Source organism: Lynx rufus, unplaced genomic scaffold, assembly GCF_022079265.1.
Source record: "Lynx rufus isolate CCGP_SWC_20201006 ecotype Redwood Valley unplaced genomic scaffold, mLynRuf1.p SCAF_11, whole genome shotgun sequence".
NCBI classification, from domain to species: Eukaryota; Metazoa; Chordata; class Mammalia; order Carnivora; family Felidae; genus Lynx; species Lynx rufus.
The window spans coordinates 59,828,162-59,852,458 of record NW_025814825.1 but is presented as its reverse complement, the minus strand read 5'-3'; the positions used below and the strand labels follow the sequence as shown (position 1 = coordinate 59,852,458).

The 24,297-nt window shown below is 49.9% G+C and overlaps 1 protein-coding gene across 1 annotated transcript in view; it reads right to left on the bottom strand.

Annotated features, from left to right (window-relative positions):
* Nucleotides 1-2,057: 2,057 nt before the first annotated feature.
* The window catches only part of DMBT1 (deleted in malignant brain tumors 1), an 81,182-nt gene continuing 58,942 nt past the window's right edge, over nt 2,058-24,297 (bottom strand). The window contains 16 exon segments of the mRNA XM_047072452.1: nt 2,058-2,680; nt 5,272-5,660; nt 10,103-10,287; nt 11,114-11,322; nt 12,589-12,739; nt 12,954-12,983; nt 14,095-14,115; nt 14,768-15,088; nt 15,494-15,696; nt 15,980-16,133; nt 17,642-17,674; nt 18,252-18,278; nt 18,729-19,052; nt 21,891-21,917; nt 22,525-22,554; nt 23,311-23,634. Of these exon segments, the coding sequence (XP_046928408.1) occupies nt 2,383-2,680; nt 5,272-5,660; nt 10,103-10,287; nt 11,114-11,322; nt 12,589-12,739; nt 12,954-12,983; nt 14,095-14,115; nt 14,768-15,088; nt 15,494-15,696; nt 15,980-16,133; nt 17,642-17,674; nt 18,252-18,278; nt 18,729-19,052; nt 21,891-21,917; nt 22,525-22,554; nt 23,311-23,634 (2,726 nt within the window). The 3' untranslated portion in view covers nt 2,058-2,382.

Below are 24,297 nucleotides of genomic sequence, written 5' to 3'. Positions count from 1 at the left end.
TAGCTGTGGATGAATCCACAACTCTGTTGAAATTCTCCTACCCTCGTTCTGAATGTTTGCCTACAGCTGCTGCCCTTGTGGTTCTCACCCTGCTCAAGTCACATGCTTGGAGTTAGGCTCCCCCTAGTAGTCCCCTCTCAGGGCCAGGGTCCTCGGCCTGGCTCAGAAAGACAAACATTGGCCTTGCCAAGGCAATATGCGAAGGCTCCCACTCTTACTAAGCGTGATCGAGGTGCCCAGGGTATGTTTGCTCTCCCAGTTTCCGTCAAATTTACTGCCTCCTTGGAAAGCATCCCATCCTTTTGTTTCTTCTGACATCCTAGGGCCACCTGTCAATCAATTTTTTCCTTGGAGATCACAATGCAAACAGGTCCCAGAAATCTAGGGGCCCTGAGGAGTTTGCTCTCTTCCCTAATCTCTGTCCCCTCCCGCATCTTCTGCCCCACTCACTGTACTGGATGTCCGGTCAAAAGCTAGAAGATGCAGATCCCTGGAAAATTGAAGCAACAATGTTTTACTTTTAAGTCTCAGGCACTAAATGTGATGCTGCATTAGCATTCTGATCTTTCTCGAGCCTTTACCCTGAATTTCTGCCTTTGGGCAGAACCAAAACATGTCAAGGACAAAGGAAGACACCTTATCTATTCCTTAGAATTGTGGAAGCCACAAGGCAGAGCCTGTGGCCTTTGTCATTCCTTTTGACAGCCCACCCTGTTTCCTGAATTCCAAAGGATCCAGTGCTTAGGTGAGCCACTAGAAATACTGAACAAACCAACACTTGCTTTGAAAAAAGATCTTTATTCAGCTTTTCTATCATAAGTAAAGGCTAAGAAGTATACCACATCCAAAGAACCTAGCTTATGATAAGTAAAAAAGAGAGAGAGAGAGATTCCATCTAGAAAGAGCTCTCCTGCTTTTTTTGTTCTCTGTTGGCTCAGAGCTGCCTGCAGGATTTGAAGATATTGGCATCTGCTTGCCTGACATTTTGTCCCAGCATCAAGCCTGTGTTTCCAGGAAAACCGGCCACTACCTGTCTGCACTTGCCCTTCACCTTGTGCCTGTGACAAGGTAAATAGAGTTGGGGGGCTGCTGGGTGCCAAACTCTGGGGTCCCTTTTCTTCCTTTCTCACATGGGTTCCAGAGCTGGTGGGGCCAATGTTTGAGCACCACTTAAGTCCTCCTGGTTTTACATCCTAGGGCTCCAAGGCCAACCACTGGCCATGAGGGTGCCATGAGGCCCTAGGGTGAAGACTGCCACAGCCAGGAAGACTCCAGAAGAGATGGCAGTGCCTGCGGCGTCCCTGTTGGCCCCCTGTCACCAGTCACCCTGTCCTGTGTCCTCTCCATAGCTCCCACCCCACTGGAAGTACGATGTACTCAACTTATCTCTGAATAGCATCCCCTCCCCATGGAATGTAAGCTCCATGGGGACAGGGGGCAGGGGGCAGGACTTTGATCTCTTTCTGTTTGTCTCCTGGCACATAAGAGTCCTTCGACGAATGGTCACGGAATGAGTGCTTATGTGAGGTAAGAGCCTAGAATCAGCTGGACACGGGCACACCAGGACACATGACACGAGGAGACAGAGCCACCAAAGATGCCGCGTGGGGTGGAACCCAAGAACCCAGAGGAGGGTTTGTGATGACTACCACTACCCCACACCTGTCCCTGTCACCGGTGCTACCACAGCTGTTGACCTGTCTCAGCCTGGACCAGAAAACCTGGGAATCAGTCTGCTGATATGTCGTCATCCACACCGCCAACAAAACAGCAGAGCAGGAAATGCGATCCCTGTTCTAGAAGAGGAGGAAAGTGGGATGGCCGACCCCCGAGGAGACATCAGCCTTGTGAGCAGCGGGAATAAACCGATCCTGCCTGCATCCCCACGGCCTAGACCCCGATTCCGCCGTGCCCGGGGACACGGGCCCCTGTTGTTATTACTGTCATGCGTCATAATGTTATCATTAATGTTGTGTTGTTGATATTGGTGACAATGACCATAGTAACAAAAGCCACCATTCATCACCCCCAAGAACTTAAACCAGGTAGAGGCCAAGGCAGTTTAACATTATTTTATTGTAGCTCCTCAACAGTCCTAATAGGGAAGTATTAACATTTTTGTGTTACAGATGAGGAGTATGAGGTTCTGGGAGTTCAGATCCCAGAGGACAAAGGTATCGGTGTCGCGGGGGAGAACTCTCTTGCCCGAGCACTACACATGGTCCCCCGTAGACCGGGAGCCCATGGAAGAAGGCGGGAAGCAGATCTAGCAAACTCCACATCGCCTGGTGTGGCACGGCAGGCCTGGCACACGGTGGGTGCCCGATTTGAGGCAGACCACGACACCGACAGAATCATCCCGGGTCCCCGCGGGCCACAGGCCTAGGGGTGGGAGGGCGGCCACCTGGCCAGGCTCCTCTTCACAGTCTGCGGGGCCTGCAGCTGAATGGGTCCCAGGACGACGTCCACCTTCTCCTGGTAGGAGCCCACGTCCCTCTTGGACCTCACGATGCAGCCTCTGCGGCAGCGGGAGAAGTAGTCGTCCGCCCGGCACACCACCATTTTACACCGCAGGTACACGGAGGGGAAGCGCTTCAGGAAGTAGAAGGAACTGAATTTGAAGCGGGCAATGCGAGGCGAGGGCGGAGAGTAAGATTGGTAGGTTCTGTCCTTGGCACACCTGGAAGAGGAGAAAAGCAGCCTGTCAGCCCTGGGTGCGCTGCCTTTCTCAGGACACGCCCGGGCCGGGCGTGGAGCCCCACGGCCTCCTCTAGGCCCGCGTTCCCAGCTGCACCTTCCTTCCCTCAGTACGTGTGGTTCACACATGGCCTGGCAGCCTCCAGGAAAATCCTAGTTCTGGTACCTCAGCAGCATCTTAAAGTGGGAAATCAGCCCAGGGTTGCCGCACAGACAAGCAGGCCCCGGATTGCACAACGGGTGCCCAGTGACCATGTGCTCAGTGGCCCTGGCAATCCAGGTGATTCGGGGAGGTCGCGGGGCTCAGAGAGAGGGCAGGCAGGCAGGCAAGAAGATGGCATTTCCTTTCCTTTCCTGGTCTCAGGGCCAGGCAAGATGACACTCGGCTACTCTCCAGTGTCTCTGGTGCCACCCTCTCTCCGGGGCTGTGTCTGCTGACCTGGCCCGGGTGGCTGTACTTTCCACACGAGCCTGACTACCCTCGGCGTCCCCTACTCCAATATCAACCACCTCCTTCTTCCCTCAGTCGCCTCATCTCCACTGTATTAGAAGGAACATGACCAGAATCCCCTGAAAGAAACTGTACTAAGATATGGATGAGGAGTATCTCCCAGCTCCACCCCGAGCTGAGGAAGGAGCTTGCCTAACCCGTGAGTGTCTCCTACGGTAGGATTTGGCATGATGTAGCGAAGAGGAGAGCAAAGAAACTGGCCCGTGGGGTTTTAGGCGGAGATTTTTTGTGGTGGACGGGAGCTTTCCCTAGGGCGGCCCTGACTCTGCCTGCGAAATGTGACCCGGGGTCTACTCGCTGTCTTCCTTCTGCCTTCCAGAGGTTCCTTCCTCCACTTTCAACACACATTCTCTCAAATACCATGTTCTTTTTTCCCACAGGGGTCACTTTAGCCGCAAAGGTGAGAGGGAAAGTACCCAGAGCCTCGTCAGGAAGTAGGACAGTTGTAAAGGAGGTCAGGGTAGCTCAGGGGCTGCCGGGAAATGATTGCATTCCCCAAAAAACCACACTAGTCATGGCGGTCTGTGTAGGCCAGAGCTCCAGAACCCAGGCTGCACTTCAGAATCACTGGGGGAAATTTGAAAAATACGGATCCCCAAACCCCACCACAGACCAAATAAAGAGAATGTGCAGGTGGGGCCTGGGCATGGGTGTGTTTAAAGCTCCAGATTACTCTGAAGGGCCCCCAGGTGGGTGATCTGGTTGATGGCGAGATGTACCAATGCATCCCTGTACTCTAGGGACAGCTGGGCCCACATTTACCCCCCACATGCACATCCCCCTTTCCTGAGGACACTGCATTATCTTATATACATATATGCCAGAATTTGGCCAAAAAGAATCTTTTAGCAGAGAAGAGCCAAATCACTCATTTGTGTTAATCTCAATCGTTTGACATAAATTCCAATGTCACCGTGTTACTATTTGTAGAAAGAGAATTTGGGTAAGCTTCTCTCCCATCTTTGCTGCCAAGGGGGTGGGGGGGGGGGGGCTGCCGTGAACGGAGCCAACTGCATAGATGGAACGAGACAGGCCTTAACACCTATTTACCAAATTGACACATACTCAAACTGTGCCTGGAAAGAGATGCTGTTTTTAGTATCTCAGGGAGGTGTAAGATTTAACCTCCCAACCCTGATTCATAACAGAGCCCCTTAGCCTATCAGCACAACCTCTAAATTGTGCTTCTATGTGATTGTTACTGAGGTGCCAAGGGGCGCCTGGGTGGCTCAGTCGGTTGAGCGTCCAACTTTGGTTTAGGTCATGATCTCGTGCTTTGTGGGTTCAAGCCCCGTGTTGGGCTCTGTGCTGGCAGCTCGGAGCTTGGAACCCGCTTCAGGTTCTGTGACTCCCTGTCTCTCCTACCCTCCCCTACTCATGCTGTCTCTCTCTCTCTCTCTCTCTCTCTCAGAAATAAATAAATAATCCAGGGAAGCAGGACTGTAGTAGAGAAGCGCAACCTGGGTACCAGTAACCGCAGTCTGGCCACCACTGGCCACCAACTGGCTTGGTTGGAACCACAATTCTCAGCTTCTAGGTTAAGGGACTCTTGCTGACCCCTGCTACTCACCCACAGCCTTCCTTGTGGACCACCTTCTGTGCCTGCTGTTTGCCCAGGGCCGCATCTACTCCCTCCCATCTCATCCTCCCAACAGCCTATGATGTGGGCATCACTATGAGCATCTGATGGGTGGGGAGACCGGCTCAGGATAGATGCCCCTGCCCGCCCACAGCAATGCAGCTGGTCCATGGCAGAGCTGGCATCTCAACCTCTATCTGCTGCAGAACCAAGGCTTTCCCCACCACACACATGTCTTCTTATGGAGTTTGGTCACCTGGGTCAGATCCCAGTTACAGCTAACCTGCTTGGTGACTGCTGGTGACTCATTCACTTCTCCACCATCTCCACACATCTGTCTCCCTATATGTGAACCAGGAATGACAACCTGAATGGTTACATTGGAACCACCAGAACCCAAGTCTGCATTCCTTGAGACTTTGGGCTACTTGGGTTTGAACTGTCAGGTGAAGGCTAACATTCACTCCATGCAGACACTCCTTACCCACTCCGGATAAGATCGTAAGTCAAAGATGTAAAGTCATTGGAATATGGGGACGCCACACAGGTATCCACAAACAAGGCCAAGGAGGCATCAGAATGGAGGATCTCAGCTTGAAGGTACAAGTTCTGGTTCAGGTCCACATAGTACGGACTGCTGGTCACAGGATACAAAAATGAAGATGATGTATAAAAGGAAAGGTTCACATTGAAACTGCTATACTGCACTTCCTTGATGTCGACGGTGTCATTAGCAATGTACATGGTGTCAATCCAGGTGTTCTGGAGCACCCTGCAGCTGATATGAATGCGGAAGTCCTTATGCCTCTTGATGATGGCATTTGAAGCAGCTGCTTCGAGGAAGTTGGAATAGATGATGGTATCATTATTGGCCTGGGAGAGGAAGGCGAGAGAGCAAAGTCAGGCAACTGTCACCTGCTAAGGGAAGCTCATTGCTGATTTGGGTGACAACGAGGGGAAAGTGACTCAGCCAGACTTCAAAACCCTCCCAGGACCACACAGAGAAGGCACGTGGCTGCTACCATGGCTCCCACGACCTGGGCTGGGCATGCTGCTACACCAGCAGGACTCCTTCCTTTCACACAACTCCCTTCCTCTACCATGTGATGGGGACCACAGTGTGGGCCAGGTGTTAGGGTTTCCTGGGAGCCGCTCCTCTTGGGAGGACGGGCGTGTCTGGATGACCCCTTGCCGTGCTGCACAACTAAGCTGCCCGGACTCTGTGGCTCAGGGCCCTCTGTGCTGGCTTTGCCTCCTTCTCACCATGGCTGGGATAAACCAAGGGAGGTGGCTATGTATTTGACGTATTTGGAGGAGAGGCTGGTGGGATCAGTTGTCACTGTGCTGTTCGGATGGCTCAGTAGCTATTGCAGCTTGGTGTCTGAGGCTGCCGGGACGGGAAGCGACCTCAGGGGTGGGGGCTCCCCCAGAGGCTCAGGTGGGCAATTGAATGGGCTGCAACAATGCTGGCGTCCTTCCCGTCACACTCTGCTTTTCCACTCCCCCTACCACGGGACCGCTTCCTACTGTGCCTTTTACAGCAAATTCATAGGAATGTTGATCTCTCATGCTGTTCGATGTGCCTAAGAGTGACCTTCTGGGGATGAGAGCCTTGCACTCCATGGTCTATGAGCATCTCAAGGGAAAAATGATGTCATCAGGACTTGGCATGGTGTCAACAGTTCTATCAGCATCAGTCAAAACCGTGGAATGAATTAAAGGCACAAGGGACAGGGCTCAGCAAAAGTACTGTCATGAATGAAAAATGGGGCCCAGATGGCCAAGAAGACACAGATAAATGCGGCCCTCTGGCAGCTTCATGGTCATGATCACCTGGCCCCAAGCGAGGTGAGCCCAAGCCAATGGTTGCCAGGCAGAGGCAGGGGTAACACTCCCCCTCCCAGTGTTACGATGGCCAGAAGCAAACTTCTTTTTGCTAGCCAAGTATGAATTCTCACAAGCAACTGGTGCTTTTGCAAGAACAAGAATGAAAATAACACCATGGTGGTGTCCTAAAATGTGAAGCTAAATTACTCTTAAAAAAAAAAAAAAAAAGCAGTTTGCCATGTGGTCACATTTCGTTGTGTGCCCTGTCCAGAACAAAACCCAGTTCCTATTTGGGAGTCTAGACAAGTTCTCTGCTGCATCCAGCACCTGTATATACACCTAAACACCATTGTTCTTCAGAACAGAGTGTGTTGGGGGCCAGCTGGTGGCTCAGTTGGTTAAGTGCCCGACTCCTGACTTTGGCTCAGGTCATGATCTCAGGGTTTGTGAGTTCGAGCCCCACATCAGGTTCTGTGCTGACAGTGGGGAGCCTGCTTGGGATTCTGTCTCTCCCTCTCTCTCTGCGCCTCCCCCACTTGTGCTCACTCGCTCTCTCTCTCCCCAAAATTAAAACCAGAGTTGTTCGAAAGGCTTTCACTTCCTGCCTGCAGTTGCAGAACTCAACTGAATTTGTCCCTTCCAGAAAAACACGTGGAAGGAGAACATTTTAACAAGTAATTTAAAGTGTTTTTGCCAGCACTATAACCCTTCCTTCCCCTCCTTTTCCTTTTCTCCACTGGGAGGCTGGGGAGGTCTCTGCAGCCCCCAGACAGCAGGGGAGTACCAGAACCTTCTGGACTCAGGTCTGGGGAAGGCATCCTTCTGGTGGGGTTGGGAGACCTTATCTCTTCTATGCCCACCATCCATGCATGGAAAATACACTATATTTTCTAAAACAAATTAAAGAAAAAAGAATTGGCTTTATGTTTGAGTGAAAGTGGTTGTCAAAGGCAACCATATAGATGTCACTTGGTTACTCCTTCAGAGACCAGCTGAGGTGCCTTCAATGTCACTCCAGATACTGAAACCAAAGTTTTCTTAGAATTCATATTTGTCCCTGACTTCTGCGGTCAAGCTAAATTCTGAATCCACTCCAAGCAATGAATGTGGCGTGAAGGTTTATTTGTTGATCATAAAAAGCAGTTCTGACTTTATATTACAATTCATTATCAGATGTCTGCTCAGTCTGGAAGGAACTCACTATGTAACGGGGAGTCTTGCACATAAGTCAACTACTATTCTCATGAAGTCTCAGACTCGGGATTCCACTTGGCGTCCCTCCCCTGTGGTGGGGGGACCTCACCTATTCAGACACACCAGCCAACACTTGTCAGATGCTGCGTGCCGTCCAGCCTTTGAATCCTGGCTCTGCAGTTCATGACCAGGTGGCCTCAGGCAAGTGGCTTAACCTCTGCAAGCCTGTGCTTCCTCACGATTACATGGGAATAAAAGTTGCCCCGAGAACTTCGGAAGTCATGTAGAACTTAGTTCAGTTGCTGGCATACAGATTAGTGGTTAATAATATGATTATAAAGGGTTGGGCACCACTGGGAGCTGCAAAAACGAATAAGACGTTGGCTCTGCCCTGAGGCCCTCAGCCCGGTAGGGGACGCAGCCATTTAAATAAATGGAGGAAGGACAACGTAGCATGTGTTGCCCACCACCAGCCAAGTTAGAAGAACCAGCACCGGCACGTTGCTTTGGTGGTTCCTAATGGAGACGAAGGAACATCGATGAGGTGACCCAGATGTCAGAGTCTCCAGGCTGCACGTTTGGAACCAGGAGGGATAATCACCTTTGGTGCGCTGACTCCCACTGACTAAACTCATGGCACACCAGAATCCAACAGAATTAAATTATAGGGCAAAATATAAAAAAGCCAGGTTGACTAAAATGTTTGCATGGTGTGAGTGATACGCTCCCTTCTCTGCATGTAGGTCTCCCTGACCCACTCAGTTCATCTCAGAAGGAGAGCTGGTGTCTGTAGGGACTGAGGAAAAGGAGCCCGTGTCTGTAGGGACTGAGGAAATGGCCACAGTGGCAATTTAGACCCTCAGGCCTAGGCGCCCACTCATGGCCGACAGGCCAATCTGTTTGGCTAAATGACCATCCCCTTCGTCTCCCGTTGTTTCTTACGTGTCAAAGGATCAGGAATGACCTTGCCAGGTAATGAACAGCATCTTCCCGGCACCTGACCCAGTGCTGGGTCACGGCAAATGCTCAGTACGTCTTTGGTGAGTTGACACCCTCTGAATGTGTGTGTGTGCTGCACACATTATATATGTTTGAGCATTTCATGTTGTGTGTTTACTGCAGTCCTAAGCCACGTAAAAACATTTGCACTGCGCCTGTTCCCTGAAGACCAAATCTTGAAATGATTACTTAGGTGTCAGCCAAACGTTCAGAACTTAGATAATTTAAAGTGAGTTTACATAACATTAAATGCCACCATTGTAAGGATGCCACTCAGCGAGGTTTGACAATCAGCACCACCACAAGAGATGGAACACTTCCACGAACCAAAACAGCTCCTTCCTGCCCTTTTGCAGGCAATCCCCTCCGACCAGGTTGGCTTGCCATCACTCACTTGTTCTCCGTGTCTGAATTTTACACACAGGGGATCGAAGAGTAAGTACTCCTGTGTGGCTGGCTTCTTTCACTCTGGGGAAGGCTTTTGGGATTCCCAGAGTCTGGCATTTGCCCTACTGTTTCTTGGCCAAGTGGTGTTGGGCAACCTGCTTGACCCCTCGAAGCCCAACCTCCCTATTTTTAAAGTGGGTTGATAATGAGAGAACACTTGACGGGGATTTGGGGAGCGTGACACCGGCTAATCCCAGTGTCTGGTCCCCGGTAGGATGAGCAACCGTCCAGTTTGCTCAGGATCGAGGAGTTTTGTGGGATATGGGACTCTGCCATGCTGAAATCTGCAAAGTCCCAGGCAAGCCAAGACAGTCGGTCACCCTAGATGGTGACAGCTCAGCAAATGGTAGCTGCAGAGGCTGATTTTCTGTGAAGCTAATGAAACTTAAGCCTCAGGGCTTCCCACATGCATGGTTTTGTCCAAGGCCTAGTGGTGTGTTGGCATAGCCATATATTTTTATGAGATTTATAAAAGGTCGCATTGTTCTCTTTAATGAGGCACCCCTCCACCCCCACCTCACCAACCCTAATCCCAAACTCTATAAGCTTCAGGCCCTATAAAACCTGGAGCTGCCCCTGGGAGACGCTACGGTCATTGCTGATGTGAGTGGCAGCCTGCCTTGCACCCTCTATGCCCGACAGGGTGGGGAAAACTGGGTGCGGAAGGCAGCCTCCTTCCTCATCCTTACATTTGGAAGTGGCTGTAGCTACATCATAGCATCAAGGGACAGGTTGAAATCTTCACCCTGATTACACTGACTGTAGCATCATGAATTCAAGAAACACAGCATACATCACTTTAAGAAAGATCACTCAGTAGGAGAGAGAGTAGAAAGCCTTAGGCTCACCTGCTTGATGGTGCCACAGCCTGAGTATGGAATTGTGAATGTCACCTGGCTGGCCGTTATCTGGGGCTGACACCGGTAGCTTTCATTCCAGCTGGGAATGAAAAGGTCCCTGGCAGAGTAGCCCAAGGATTGGAGGTAGCTCCTGCTCACGCTGGCTTGCATGTGATTTGGCAGACAAAGCAGCTCTGGTGACCAAGGGAAAACAACACCGGCAGTCAGCACCGCAGCAAGCCCGCCAGGCACCCCTCCCGTAGAAAGGCGCAGAGACCAAGATGGCGGATGAAGGCAGTCCGCATCGGAACAGGCTTCATCCCAACCCCCACCTGCCCCCTGGCTCGGGTCAGTGTCATTCTCACAAGACCCCTTTGAGGGCACAGGAACTTAGGATTCCCCTGATGGAGAAATGGAGGCAGGACACGAAATGGGTAAAATGTTTTGCCAACCTGCCATTTATCCATAAAGTAATGCTCCAGTTGAAGGGTTGGAAATTGTAAAATAAAGTCCTTTAGCTATGGAACAAGTCAATGCTTAAAATCCTGACTGCAAAAGAGAGCTTGGATATCACCTTGCCCGGTCCCTAAGCCAATCTGTAAATCAGTCCATTTAACAGCTCAAATCGTGGCCATTAGCTGGAAGCAGCTGAGTGAATGGTTCAGTCCATCTTGAGATCACAGCCAAACGTGCTGTCTCAGGACACAGTCTCAGTGGCCCCAAGGTCACCTGTGTCCCCTGGTGCGGACATCTCACCATGTGCTGAAAGTATGACCTCACATTTAGTCTCTGATGACCACAGTAAGGTCACCACACTGCCCATCGGCCAGTTCTGGCCCTTGACCTCATTTCTGGGCAGCCAGAGTCCAAGACCACTGCTCTCGGCCCCTCCCAGCACCAGATAAGCCTCGGTGACCTGACAAGGTTGCCCTAGTTTCTTACTTCACAACCACAGAAGGGTTGGGCAGCAGAAGCCTCTCAGAGGTGCCCTTGACAATGAACTCTCACAAGGGGACTTACGGGTGCTGTCATTGGAAGGACGGGAATAGTAGTCGACCTGGAAGCCCCTCTTTGTGATGCTGCCATCGCTGACGAAGCGAATGGACATGAAGTTCGATGATGAAGTGAAGGAGCCCCTGGCTCCATCACAAACGCGGGCAATCAGAGGGGAGCTGTGGGAGGGGCCGTCAAACACTTCGATATAGTCGTAGTTACAGCCTCCTTCAAGCCTGCAGGGACAGAACACAGAGTTTTGGCTTCGATTTCAGCCAGGATTTAATGCAGGGGGTCAGACTTCAGTGACGGGGGCCACACCTTTGTGCCAGAAATGGCGACTTTCTGAAAATAATAGCTGAAGATAATATAGTGACATTCACCTTCCGGTGACTTCCATGGATCTTAGTCCTGCCTTTTGGGGTCACACATATGAATCTACAGCCCCTCTCCTGACACCCCTTTGCACCATGAAAGGAAGGGATCACAGCCTGCCTTAGACTGTTTCTTCAATCAAACAGACCCTGGTTTCCGATAGAATAATATAAATATTCATGAATTCATAGTGATAGAAATAGGCAACTGAACTAATAAATATTGGGCAAGTCAAATAACCTCTCTGAAGGTTAGGTGGTCAACCTTCCTCCAGAGGATTGAACGGGCTTTAAGTACAGTCTCTGAAATCCAAATTGAATTATAATGATGAGGAAATTAAAATAATATTATATCTTTTACAAGACTCCAAATGAATTTCCAAGGCAGAGATTCGCAAGGGCACCGCAACCAAAAAGCAAGAGAGAAAACCATTCTGTTCAAGAATGGCTGTTACAGAAAAAATAATGGTACCCTCCTTCCTGGACTCTAAAATACCTCTGCATGGTCACTCCCTTCCTTGGACCAATATTATATTAATGTGGCTTTGATGTTGTCTCTCCTGCTTAAAACAGTGATTCCCACTCTTCATTGAATGAGGAACAGATAAATTAACCTCTGCAGTAGTGACTTCTCCACCTCTGCTTGACCCCAAGAACTCATCCCAAAAAAGGAAGGAGTGGAGAGAAAATTGTTTAAAAAAAACAAAACAAAACAAACAAACAAAAAACACAACCAGGGTGGTTAATAGGATTCTCTATGTTGCTATTACTCCAACAATCATCCCTCCTATTGGATAATATTTTCCAAGTATTTTCACATATTTCTCTCTTTCACATATTTCTTCCCAGTAGCCAGAGAGGAGAGGGAAGCAGGTATTTTATTCTCTTGCTTTGACTCAGGTTCAGGAAAATTAAGTGACTTCCTGTGGTCACATAGCAAACTAGTGACAGACTTGGGACTTTAAACCAAGGCTCTTGTCCTGGCTGCACCTCCACGGGCTGCCTCTGTGCTTGATAAACAAATTGAACCCATAAGAGAACATGTCAACTGGGCAAACATCATTCCTGAAGGGCTAGGTGCCATTTGCTCTGTTCTGAAATATCCGTGAGGCAGCCCCACACACTTACTGGACATCTCTGAAGACAACAGTCACACGGTAGTTGTTTCGGACCTCGATGTCCCACAGGCATTTGGCATTATTTGGATAGTTCCCAGGATAGAACGGGCTGGAAAAGTGCCCCGATGGTTGGGACAGGAAGCCTCCACAGGAGTAATTTGCTGTCGGGATGAAACAAAAATGTTGAGGACCCCCAGAGCCCACGGCACAGTCACCTGGGGGAAATTTTTAAACAACTCCCTAGACAGAAACCCAGCAGGAGGTGTCCTAGACCCAGACTGTCCAGAGAGGCTCTCCTAACCCCCGTCGCCCCACCTGGTGGCACTGTCACTGAGGGGAAGAAGAAAGGGATTTCTCAGAGAGCCCAGAACTTACTGTTCGGGTAGGTGACGTTGTAAACAGGAGCTGTTGATAAAGAGAAAAGATAACAATCAGTTTCCCGGCATCATGGACACAGTTGTTGTCCTCGCTTGTGCTGGGAGGAAATGTGCCGACCCTGGGTTCAAAGCCAAATGCTGGATACTTGCCCTCAGGGAGCTCACAGCCCAGAGGGATGGATGGGAAGGAGCAAATCCCAGCATAGCAGGATGGGGCTGTGATCAGGGTAAGCCCAGGACATGGTGGGAGCCCAGAGCATTGGCTCCTGACCCAGACTAAGCAGAGGAAAGAAGGCAAGTAATTTGCTGGGGGTGAGGGGGGGTTGGGGTTGGGGGGATGGATCAGGCAAAAAAGTACAGGGGCATTCCAGGCAGAGGGAACAGAATGTGCAAAGGGACCCAGGTCTGAGAGTACGTTGCACATTTAAGGAACATCAGTGTGGATGGAGCAAGGAGGGGTTGGGGAGGAAATGAAACAGACAAAGGAAGTGGATCATGGAGAGCTCTAGAGACTCTCCCAAGCAGTGGGGATCTGTGGCCAGATGGCCCTGGGGAGTCACATGAAGGGTGCAAGGGTGTGGAGGCTGGGACCAACACCTGCATTTCATAAGGATGCCCAGGTGCTGTGTGAAGAATGAAGGCAGGGAGGCTGAGGGGTCGCTGCTGCAGGAAGCAGGTGGTGAGGAGGGGAGGGGTGGGGACAGAGGGGAAAGATCTCGGGAGCCAGGGGTGTGTTGTGCTTAGAGCAATTTTGGCCACAGCTCCGGAGCAATCAGGAGCTCAGTTCTCCGGGCAGTCAGGAGCTTCTACTGGCCCTGCATGGAGTTCAGTGATGAAACAGGACCCACTGGCCTGCACTGAGCAGGGTCTGGTGTCCTAGGGATAGGCAGGACCTACACGGGTGGCTGGCCTTTCCTAGGGACTGACCAGAGAGCTGAATCTCAGGCTGGCCAGGCTACTGATGAACAAAGGGAGCCGAGAGAGAGGCCCAGCCCTCCTCAGGTAGGGACATTAGTTGCAGGGTTGCCCCCAGTGCTGGGGAAGGCCTTGGGGACAACTCTTGTGAAACCGAGTGGGACATCTTGCGCCAGCAGTGGAGAGGGCAGGCCAGGCAGCGGGCAGGAATCACGGGTACTTACCCTGTGTTGTTGGGTAGCTTCCTGTAAAGGGATAGAAAAAAAGCATCAGTCACTGAAGTGTGTCTGGAGGAGGGGCCAGAATGCGGGAGGGGCACACCCAAGTGACACAGTCTGACCTCTTCAGTGAGCGCATTGTGCTGTGGAGACCTGTGTTAGCAGGGGGAGGCCTGCACACATCTCCCCAGCTGCTCCCCCAGCCCCATCGTTACCTGGGGGTCGCCAGTGCCACAGCCAAAGTCACACCATCACTCATTCCTCATTTCCTACTTGTCTGGAAGCGTTCTAAGGGTTCATGCGCATGAGCCACTTAATTCTCTAATCGCCCTTGGAAGCAGGCTTATTGTGACCATCTCCTCTCCATACACGAGGAGACTGAGGCCTACAGACATGACCTCATTGCTAAAGGTCACAGGGCAGATAGAAGGGTGAGGACACACTGCACGCCAGCTGTGTGTTCAGCGTGATGGCTCTGGGGCCCAGAAACCCACCGGAGACACAGTGGCCCCTGCATGGTCTCCTGGAGTGGGAAGGCCAAGGGCATAAGCTGACAAGCTCCGGTCTGCCTCCACTTCCAGAACTGGGCCACAAATACCATCAGCCACCGGCCCTTAGCTGTCACTCTATAGCAGGTCAGAGGTGAGAGGGGCCTTCCATGAATGACGTCATGTGGTACCTGAGCAAATGACTCCAGCATCTTCCCGGTGGGCACAGTCATGGGAGAACCAGCCTCGGTTCCGGCACTGCCAGAGAGTAGATTCTGTCCCCGAGCACACCACATCGTCCAGGGTGATGGGACCAGAGCCGGGCCCAAAATGGGCATTTCCCAGGGCTGACACTGCATATCCACACCGCAGCTGTCTGCAGACCACTTGGGCATCCTGAATGTCCCAGGAGTCATCACAAACCGTCCCCCATATGCCATTGTGGTAAATTTCCACACGCCCGGCACAGGCACCGTAGGAGGAATTTGAACTGACTAATCTCAGGCTGGCATCTGAAAGACACATGGCATAAGAAATGATGGCCACTCCCACAACAGACCTCAAAGGCCAAATAACCCATGGGCCTTTCTCACTCCTAAAGTCACCAGGCGGCTGATCAGGGTACAGACGTCTCCAAGACCAAGCTGGAAGGGGCTCAGACCCTCTCACCCTCCAGATGGGAACATGTTGGTTCACAGTAAGGTCAGTCACCAGGTCTCCAGGGAATTTCGTGGCAAACCCAAGACCAGGCTGTGTCCCCCATTCCCTTCATCTCTTAGCCTTCGTTTACCAGTCAACTGTGAGACAAGGAGGAGGGATGTTTGATTTCATGTGGGAACCACGATACCCAGAAGCAGGGTCCACATAAACACACTGAGCCTCCAAGGTCAGGTTGATCAGGTTTAGTGTGAACGCACCTCGAGGAAAGGAGTTATACCAAGCAGAAAAGCCGGTGCTTTGGATACTGATGTCACTTCGAAATCGAACGGTCATTCGGTTGTAAGAAGAGGTGAATATTTGCCTGGTGCCATTACAAATTTTCCCCAGCAAGTTACTGCTGTTCAGCGGTCCATCAGAGATTTCGACATAATCGAAATTGCAATTGCTGTTCACCTCCAGCCTGTATGAAAAAGTGGATTCATGTCAACATTGAAATCTCTATCACTCCTGTATTTTACAGATAGTTTGGACTTTCACGGGCAACGTTACTGAATCTAAAATATTCTTTGAGCTGTTCCTCAATCAGATTAAAGGAATTCCCAATGTTGCCGGACGCTTCATGGTAGGATCAGAGCAATGTGACATGTGGTCCATTGCATCTGAGAGTGTAAAGCATCTCAGCCCCGCACACAGCCCAAACCGTGGAGGACCATCCTTTGCCAGATGACCTGGCTGTTACTCACTGCAGACTGTTGAATCCCAGATTTATGCGATAGCCGGGGTTCACTTCTATTTCCCAGACACACTCAGCATTGTTGGGGTAGTATCCAGGGTAAGATGGGCTGAAAAATGTCCCGCTGGCATTGAATAAGAAGCCACCACAATTTGAAGAGGGTCCTATAGAGGAGAGAGAGGGACACACCAACATGGCAGGTTTCAGGTGTGTTACAACAAGCAATTGTCTTTTGGGTACGAGTCCTCTGACCTTAGAACATGACTCAGTTTTTCCTCTCTTGGGCCTGGTCCTGGGCTGCCTCACATTAGGGACCTTGATCTGAGGATCTACCTCCCCCAAAGGGCCTAGAAAAGTGACTCTCTGTCCAGAGGTGACCCAAGCTTCAGAGAGAGCATGAGTCACCTTGAAGCAAAAATGCCAAGAAAGCAACAAAGTGATGATTGTCATTGTTCAGGGGATTACAAGGATAATGCTGGCTGAGTGGGAGTGTTGGCCCATGGAGAGCGCTGTGTAAAGAAACTTATTCCCTAGGGTCTCCTGCCAGTTGACAAGAAGCAGTGTAAAGTGGGGTCGAAAGTAGGGTTTCTGCCACAGAAGGCCTGGGCTTGCAGCTTGACTCTGCCGTTATCAGCTCCATGATCTTGAGCAAGTCACTTAACCTCTCTGCCTCAGCTTCCTTATCTGAGAACTGGGAGTGATCATAACATCTGTCTCATCAGATTCTTAGGAGTATTAAATGAGACAATACGTGAAAACTCTCAGAGCATTTCCTGGCACATAAGAAGCACCCAACAGTATTAGCTATTACTATTTAGCAGAGAATGACAAATAGTATTTAGCATTCAAACTTTCGTTGGCCAGTCTAATAGGCCATTTAAAAATATTTAGATACTCAGGTGCCTGGGTGGCTCAGTCAGTTAAGTGTCCGACTCTAGATTCCGGCTCAGATCTTGATCTCACAGTTTGTGGGATCAAGTCACGCATTGGGCACTGCACTGACAGTGTAGAGCCCACTTGGGATTCTCGCTCTCTCTCTTTTCCTTTCCTGCTTGTGCACTCTCTCTCTCAAAAAAATATATATTCTACATCAAGGATCATTCATAATAATGAAGAAATATAAATAGCAATTGGGGATTAGTTAAATAATTCGTGATCATAACTGTGTAATGAAATACAATGCAGGCATTAAAACGATGGAAAGAGAATATTCGATGACATAAACAAGTGGCCATATAATTTTTCAAGAATGATGGAAAGCTACTGAACAATAGCCATATCACAAGGGAAAACTGGTACAAACATGGTTATTTGTGAAATTACCCATTTATCATCTCCCTTCTCTCAAAGCTTTGGAGAGCCTCCAAGAAATAAAAGCCTTTAAGTCTATTCCTTGAAGAATCACTTATTTCATTTCCTTAAAGGAAAGGGAAATAGATCTCCTTATGAAAACAAAAATCATCTACCTGGCAGGGGGGACGTAAGGGCTGAGGGTGTGGAAGGTAGATGCAGGCTGTGTGTGTGGTTTGGATGCGGTGTGCAGTGGGGCAGACCTAGGGAGGCTATGTGTGCACGTTGAACTGGGCTGTTCATTTACAGGCATCTCCTGCCTGGACAGCCAAGCCTGGGGATGAGAACCCCATGCGCTCAGGTGGAAGAACGTGATACTTACTCCCAGTGGTTGTAGTATGTGGGTACCACCAATCTAGAAAGAAAATGAAATGCTTTTAGGTTTAAATTCCACGGTCATTCATTTGGTAGAGAAAGCTCAATTCTTTTGCTTAATAAAGGGCTTCTCAGAGCCCAGACATTTCTCATTTACACTGCGAATGGTTGGGGTGGGCTAGTGTGTGTAACACTTCCCCACACACATGGCACCAAATATTTTTGCAGTAGGGCAAGGCACACTTTGCAGATTGCTCTCTCGATGTGAAGGGATTCTTGAAACAGACAAGCACTTGTACAAGTTGTACTGGGTCGTGTTTCTTAAATGATCACGGTTCTGACTCGAACAATTATTTCATCTGAAATGACCAGAGGGTCCCAAACCTCTTCCACAGCAGCCTCTCTGAACAAGCGCTGGCCGCAGAGAGTGGCAGGGGCCCCAGAAGGGCCCTCAGGCTAAGCTAAGTAAGAACTAAGGTCCTGGGGACTCAGCTGGTCACTGCAACATATCCCAGAGTCCTCAAAGAGAAGAGCCTGGTCTTCTCCTCCTATTTCTAGAAATATTAGAGGAGAATTCAGGAGAGGGGCCCACACTGTGCAGAGATGTGCCTACTCACCTGGGGTAGTAGAGGTGCTCTGGGAGGCTGTGAGAAAAGAAAATACCTTATCAGTCTCTGTGAAGGACATTCCGGAAGAAGCCACTCAGGATTCTGAGAAACAGAATTGCTGAGTGCCTGTCCCGTTTATCACTAAGAAAGACTTTCTAGGAGTGGTGCAGAGGAGCTGAATGGTAAATGAAAAGCTTCGAGGCAGGTCTCCACAAAAAAAGTGTTGCAAGAATTTGTTCTTACAACCTTTATGCACATTAATATGTGGCTCTGCTCTATGGCCCCAGCTAGAGAAGATGTTCCAGTCCTCCCACAAAATTCAAGGACACCAGGGATGATTGGTCATGCAGTGTCTTTCAAGATATGAAGGAAACTGCCTGCCATTAGAGAACTTCAGAAAGATTAAGAGACCTGTGAGAGAAAAGAGCTTTTTTTCTAGAGAAAATTACAAATAATAAATACAGTCCCAATTTTGTGAAGACCAACCTAAGCAGATGACACCAGCATCCTCCCCATGGCCACAGTTGTGCGAGTTCCAGCCGTTGTGGGGGCAGCGCCACAGGTAGGACTCTTGCCCGGAGCAGCGCACGTTGTCCAGGACAATGGGCCCTGAGCCCTGACCAAAGCGGGCACTTCCCGGGGCCGACACGGCCCAGCCACAGCCCAGCTGACTGCACACCACGTCGGCGTCATTGGTGTCCCAGTCGTCATCACACACGGTGCCCCAGGAGCCTCGGTACAGGACCTCCACGCGGCCCTGACACCGGTCACTTCCATTCACCAGCCTCAGAGCCAAACCTGATTCATTCCCTAGCAGGAGACAGAAAAATTATCTTCTTTTTTGTTACTGTAGGAAGAGTTCCTGAGGTCTGAGTGGATAAGACTTACTACAGGGACCGTGACTTCTGGGATCAGGTTAAGGTTGCCCAGCAACAGGACTCCCTGAAGCTTGCTCATCATTATTCATCATCCAGGGGCTACTTTAGGTGCCCTTGAGTGTCAGATGACTTATGTACGTTCACTGATTGGTTGCCCACAATGTCATCGTTTCAATTGCTGACCCAGGTCATGGGATACAGGGGCGATGGTGAAAGCCAGCAGCATGACCTAGTACCTCAGCAACCAACCAAGCACTTACTTCAAACCCAGAGATCCTACCCAGCCGCCACCAAGGAGATGTCTTAGGACCTAGCATTTGGAGTGTCTACCTTTACCTGACTGTCCTATATATCATGGACCCTACCTCTGGGCCTGAGGCTTCTTCTGAAGGTTCCTTTACTGCTGACCACTAACTCATGTCACCCTCAAGCCCGAAGGTTGTACTGAATCTTTAACAGTCCATGAACCCTCTGAATATCATGACAGTGAGCAGGAGTAACTATCACTGATTCCTAGCTGTGCATACTTAGAGCTGCCCAGGTCTGTGGGTGGCAGAAAAGAAACAAAACATGGTAGCATTAGGCCTGCTGGCAGGAAGGGTATCTGCCAGATTCAGCACGAGACCAGACATCATGATTCCTCAGGCTCACCTGGACCCTGCCCTCACTATCCCGTGAGATGTGCTTTGGCACTGACCCTGGTGTGGTCCTCAGGCCTTCAGGCATTTATAAAATGGGGGCCATGCTCTCCAAGCAGATGGACACATGCAGCAAGCACATGAAAGAAATGCCCAATTCTCTAGCCGTTAGGAAAATACAAATCCTAACCACAGAAAGATAGCAACTCCTGCCCACAAGGATGACTACAATAAAGGACCAGAAGAAGTCTGAGGATGTAGAAAAAGCAAAACCCTTAGATGCTGCTACTCCTACCCAAAATTGGTGCTGCTTCTGTGTTAAACAGTTCAGTACTTCCACGAAAAGTAAACATAAAATTTTCATTTGACCCAACCATGCCACACCTAGATATACACACAAAAGGTCTGGAAACAGGTGTTCAAACAAGAAAATTGTACACAGAAGTACATGGAAATACTACTCAAAATACTCAAAGGGAGAAACAATCAACATGCCCTTCAACAAATGAATGGATAGAAAAAAGGATAGGGATGCATCCTGACAATGCATACATGCACCACGATGGTGAACCATGACAGAGTCTACTGCCTGAAAAAAGCCAGTCACACAAGGCCATGTATTGGCTGATTCCATTCATATGAAATGTCCAGAATGAACAAATCCATTGGCACAGAGGTGATGACCAGGCTATAAAGGGGCTTGGGATGTGAATGGTTAAAGACATGGGATTTCCAACAGAGGTGATGAAAAATTCTGGAACTAGATAGTGTGATGGTTGTACAACTTGGTGAGCACACTAAAAAGCTCAGGATTCTACACTTTAAATTGATAAGTTTTGTGGTAGATATAGCCCAGAGACCCAAAAAGCAGAAAAACAAAAATTATTTGGCCATCTACTATAGTCTTGAGTCACAGAACCCATAATCAGAGTTTACTGCAGAATTAAAATGAGCAGGAGCTGAGACTCCTGCTGTCCCTATGGAAGACGAGCTACCAGAGTCTAGGGGAAATCCAGGCGCTCTAAGTTGCCCCATAGACACTGTACTGTCCGCACAGAACTGGACCCTATGCTAGAGGCCAACTCCAGAGCAAAGTGCAATGTGGGCTGACACCCCAGGGAGAGGCAATGCTCTGTGCCCGGCTACACAAGCATGGACAGCATTCAAGAGAGACTACCTGGCAGAGGGGAAAGCTGCAACAGGGGAGGTCTTTCTTCATGTCAGAAATCTCTTGCCCTGAACTTTAAGTACAGAAACCATCCTTCCTATTGTATAAACCAGTGAAGACTTCGTTCCATAAGGTTTAAGTAGAGCATAGTATCACATCCAGTCCCTCTCTCCTGAGGAACAGGAAAGTGGGCATGGGGACCCTGACCAGGCTATCAGAGCACATGGACATGGTTCTGGTGACTTATCTACTGCCAAGAAGGTGCTCAAGTCCTTGGAAGACATGTCACCAGAGATATGTGGACAAATGGAGTCTTTCACCTGGTGACATGGAGACCAAGGGCTGGCAACTGCCCCCCACATGCAGAAAGCACCCAGGGTGAAGCCATGCACATAAGAAAGTGCAAGTAAGGGGGCACCTGGGTGACTCAGTTGGTTAAGCAACCAACTTAGACTCAGGTCACAATCTCACAGTTTGTGGGTTTGAGCCCTGTGTCGGGCTCTGTGCTAACAGCTAAGAGCCTGGAGCCTGCTTCAGATTCTGTGTTTCCCTCTCTCTCTGCCCCTCCTCCACTCACACTCTGTCTTTCTGTCTCTCAAAAAAAAAAGTAAAACATAAAAAAGTGCAAGTAAGAAAAACAATGGGGGGAAGACAGTGCTATAACTTTTACATCCAGTTTTCCTGAGCTAGAGCTTGCACTACTGTCCTCAATATGTGAGCCATTGACTCTCTACTAGCATAAAGAGGCTGAGCTAGTTTCCTATCACTTGTAAACAAGAGTGCCCTGACTAGTAGCTCCCACAAAGCGTGGGTGGTGGAAATCATAATTCTTGTGGGGAAAGGAAAACCCCACACTGGACAGGGTGGGGGGAACAGAGGCTGAACCCAACATTCAGAAATTCACCAATGCCAGTTGATTAATTTGTTTCATGTTTGCTGGTTTGACAGGATCCAGGATGCTTACCATAGAAAGAAGTCGTATACCACCAATCTGGAAAAAAAAAAAAAAAAAAAAAGCACAGTCAGAAAGGAGGGGGATAGGATCAAGGTTAGCTAAGTGACCAGTAAGTAGAATCAAGGACAGTGGGGTCTCAGGAGTTCTGCTGGATGAAGTGGAATGTGGCCTCTGCGGAGAGCCTACTATGAGCCAAACGCCTGCCCTTGAATGTTCACGACAATGGCAACAAGGTGGTACAATCTGCAATAACAACTGCCATGCACTCCTGACAGAATGTTCTTAGGAAAGGCATTCCTTTGGGAAGGCTCCATGTGGGATAATGACATGAAATACCTATTTTCCCATCCCTGTAGAATTTGGTCCAGACGATGCTTTCAGACACAACTGACCCTGGAAGAGAACATTGACTGCCACCAAAAGCATAGAGTGAAGATTGTGCAGTTAGAGTGTACTTAGACCACTGAGCCAGACAGGAAAATCGATTGTGGATTCAACCAGAACTGTCTACAGGATAGAGAGTGATAAGGGAAGGTTCAGGGAGTCAGAAAGATGCCACAGTCCTATTTGTAGCTATAACTGGGGCCTAGGACAGGAGGAAGGTGAGAGACATGGGAAAGAGTCAAGAGGCAGCAGAACTCACCTGGTCTGATCGTGGGCTGGGACTGGGCAGCTGTGAAGAGACAACAGCACATGAGAAGGGTGCACAAACCTAGCACAAATGGATGCAGAGGGGAAGGAACTAAGCAGGTAGACACCTTGGAAGTGAGTCCCCAGCTATGGAGGTGGGTCATGTGATATCCACACCCTGGAGGATGCCTGACTTCACAGGGCCTGGCAGACACAGAACATGATTTCCCAGGTCCATGTATACAAGCGGTGCTTGCCTCCATGTATACCAGCGGTGACAAAGTTGACACAAACCAATCAACTGCCTTGAGCTTTGAGTGGCTCACGATGGCAGCAAGACAGAGGAATACAACTACCCCAAAATGCATGTCAATCTTTCAGGCTTAAACAGCGGTCATAACAAGGTATATCTGGAATCACAATTCTCGAGGGGGACATATACTGGGACGAAGGACCTCAAACCTGGAGCAGCAGTAGGAACACATATACTGGTCTGCAAACCTGATCATAGGATGCCCATGAGAGAACTCCAGCAGGCGGATCTTTTGCCACTGGCTACAATGTTGCAGGAGGCAAAGAATGGCATCACGGGGACTTGCAGTTAGGCATTTGTCCTAATTTATCATCTAGACAAATGGCAGCCTGACAAAAACTGACACTGACACTGACACTGGAGGAGAGTAGAGGAGACGTGAGGAAGACAAGGATGGTATAAAGAGCCTCTAACGATCTGATCAGAACATGACGTCTCTCTTCCCTACCCGACAGCAAGAGAAACTCCCAACGACAAGAGGCTCACCTGAACAGATGACACTGGCGTCCTCCCCATGGGCACAGTTGTGCGAGTTCCAGCCGTTGTGGGGGCAGCGCCACAGGTAGGACTCTTGCCCGGAGCAGCGCACGTTGTCCAGGACAATGGGCCCTGAGCCCTGACCAAAGCGGGCACTTCCCGGGGCCGACACGGCCCAGCCACAGCCCAGCTGCCTGCACACCACGTTGGCGTCATTGATGTCCCAGTCGTCGTCACACACGGTGCCCCAGGAGCCTTGGTACAGGACTTCCACGCGGCCCTGACACCGGTCACCTCCATTCACCAGTCTCAGGGACAAACCTGCCTCGTTCCCTAGCAAGACAAAGAACAAAACCCACTGTCCATGTCTATCTTCTGGCCAAAGGCTTAAGGCTTGGTCCAGAATCAAAAGCTTGCTCACGGCCAGTCTTCCCTGGGCATCATTCCCCTTCGAAATTGCCAAGAGCTTAATCTTCAGCCCATGCACCCTAAGAGCTGAGACACCTAGACAGACCTGTCCAAAGGATGTCACGATGCAGGAAAGGACGCTATGACGCAATGCATGTGAGTACGAAGACAACCCCCATCCACACTGGGCAAGCTCACAAGGGCACCTTCTAGACAACGCTGTCAGGCCAAGACCACTGCCCTGTTGGGCAGCTTGTTGGCTTCTGTAGGGTACTGCCTGGGTTCAGGCAGAGCCCAGATTGCCCTGCAACTTGGCAACAAAAGGTGGAATACTAGCACATGGGCCCCCTTCTTCCCAAGGCTACGCTCCACGGCCTGCCAGCCATGAGAGAGGTCTCAGGATATTGGACAGACCTCCAAGCATTACATTAACCTCCTGAAGAATGGTCCGCACTGAACATCGATCCCACTGGGGTCAGGAGGCCAGCCCCATAGCGTCAGACCTGGGATCTGAGAGTCACCTCTTTCTGCTACCAAACACACACAGAGGGGCAAAGAGAGCAAAGACACACCCCGAGTCTCCTCCTG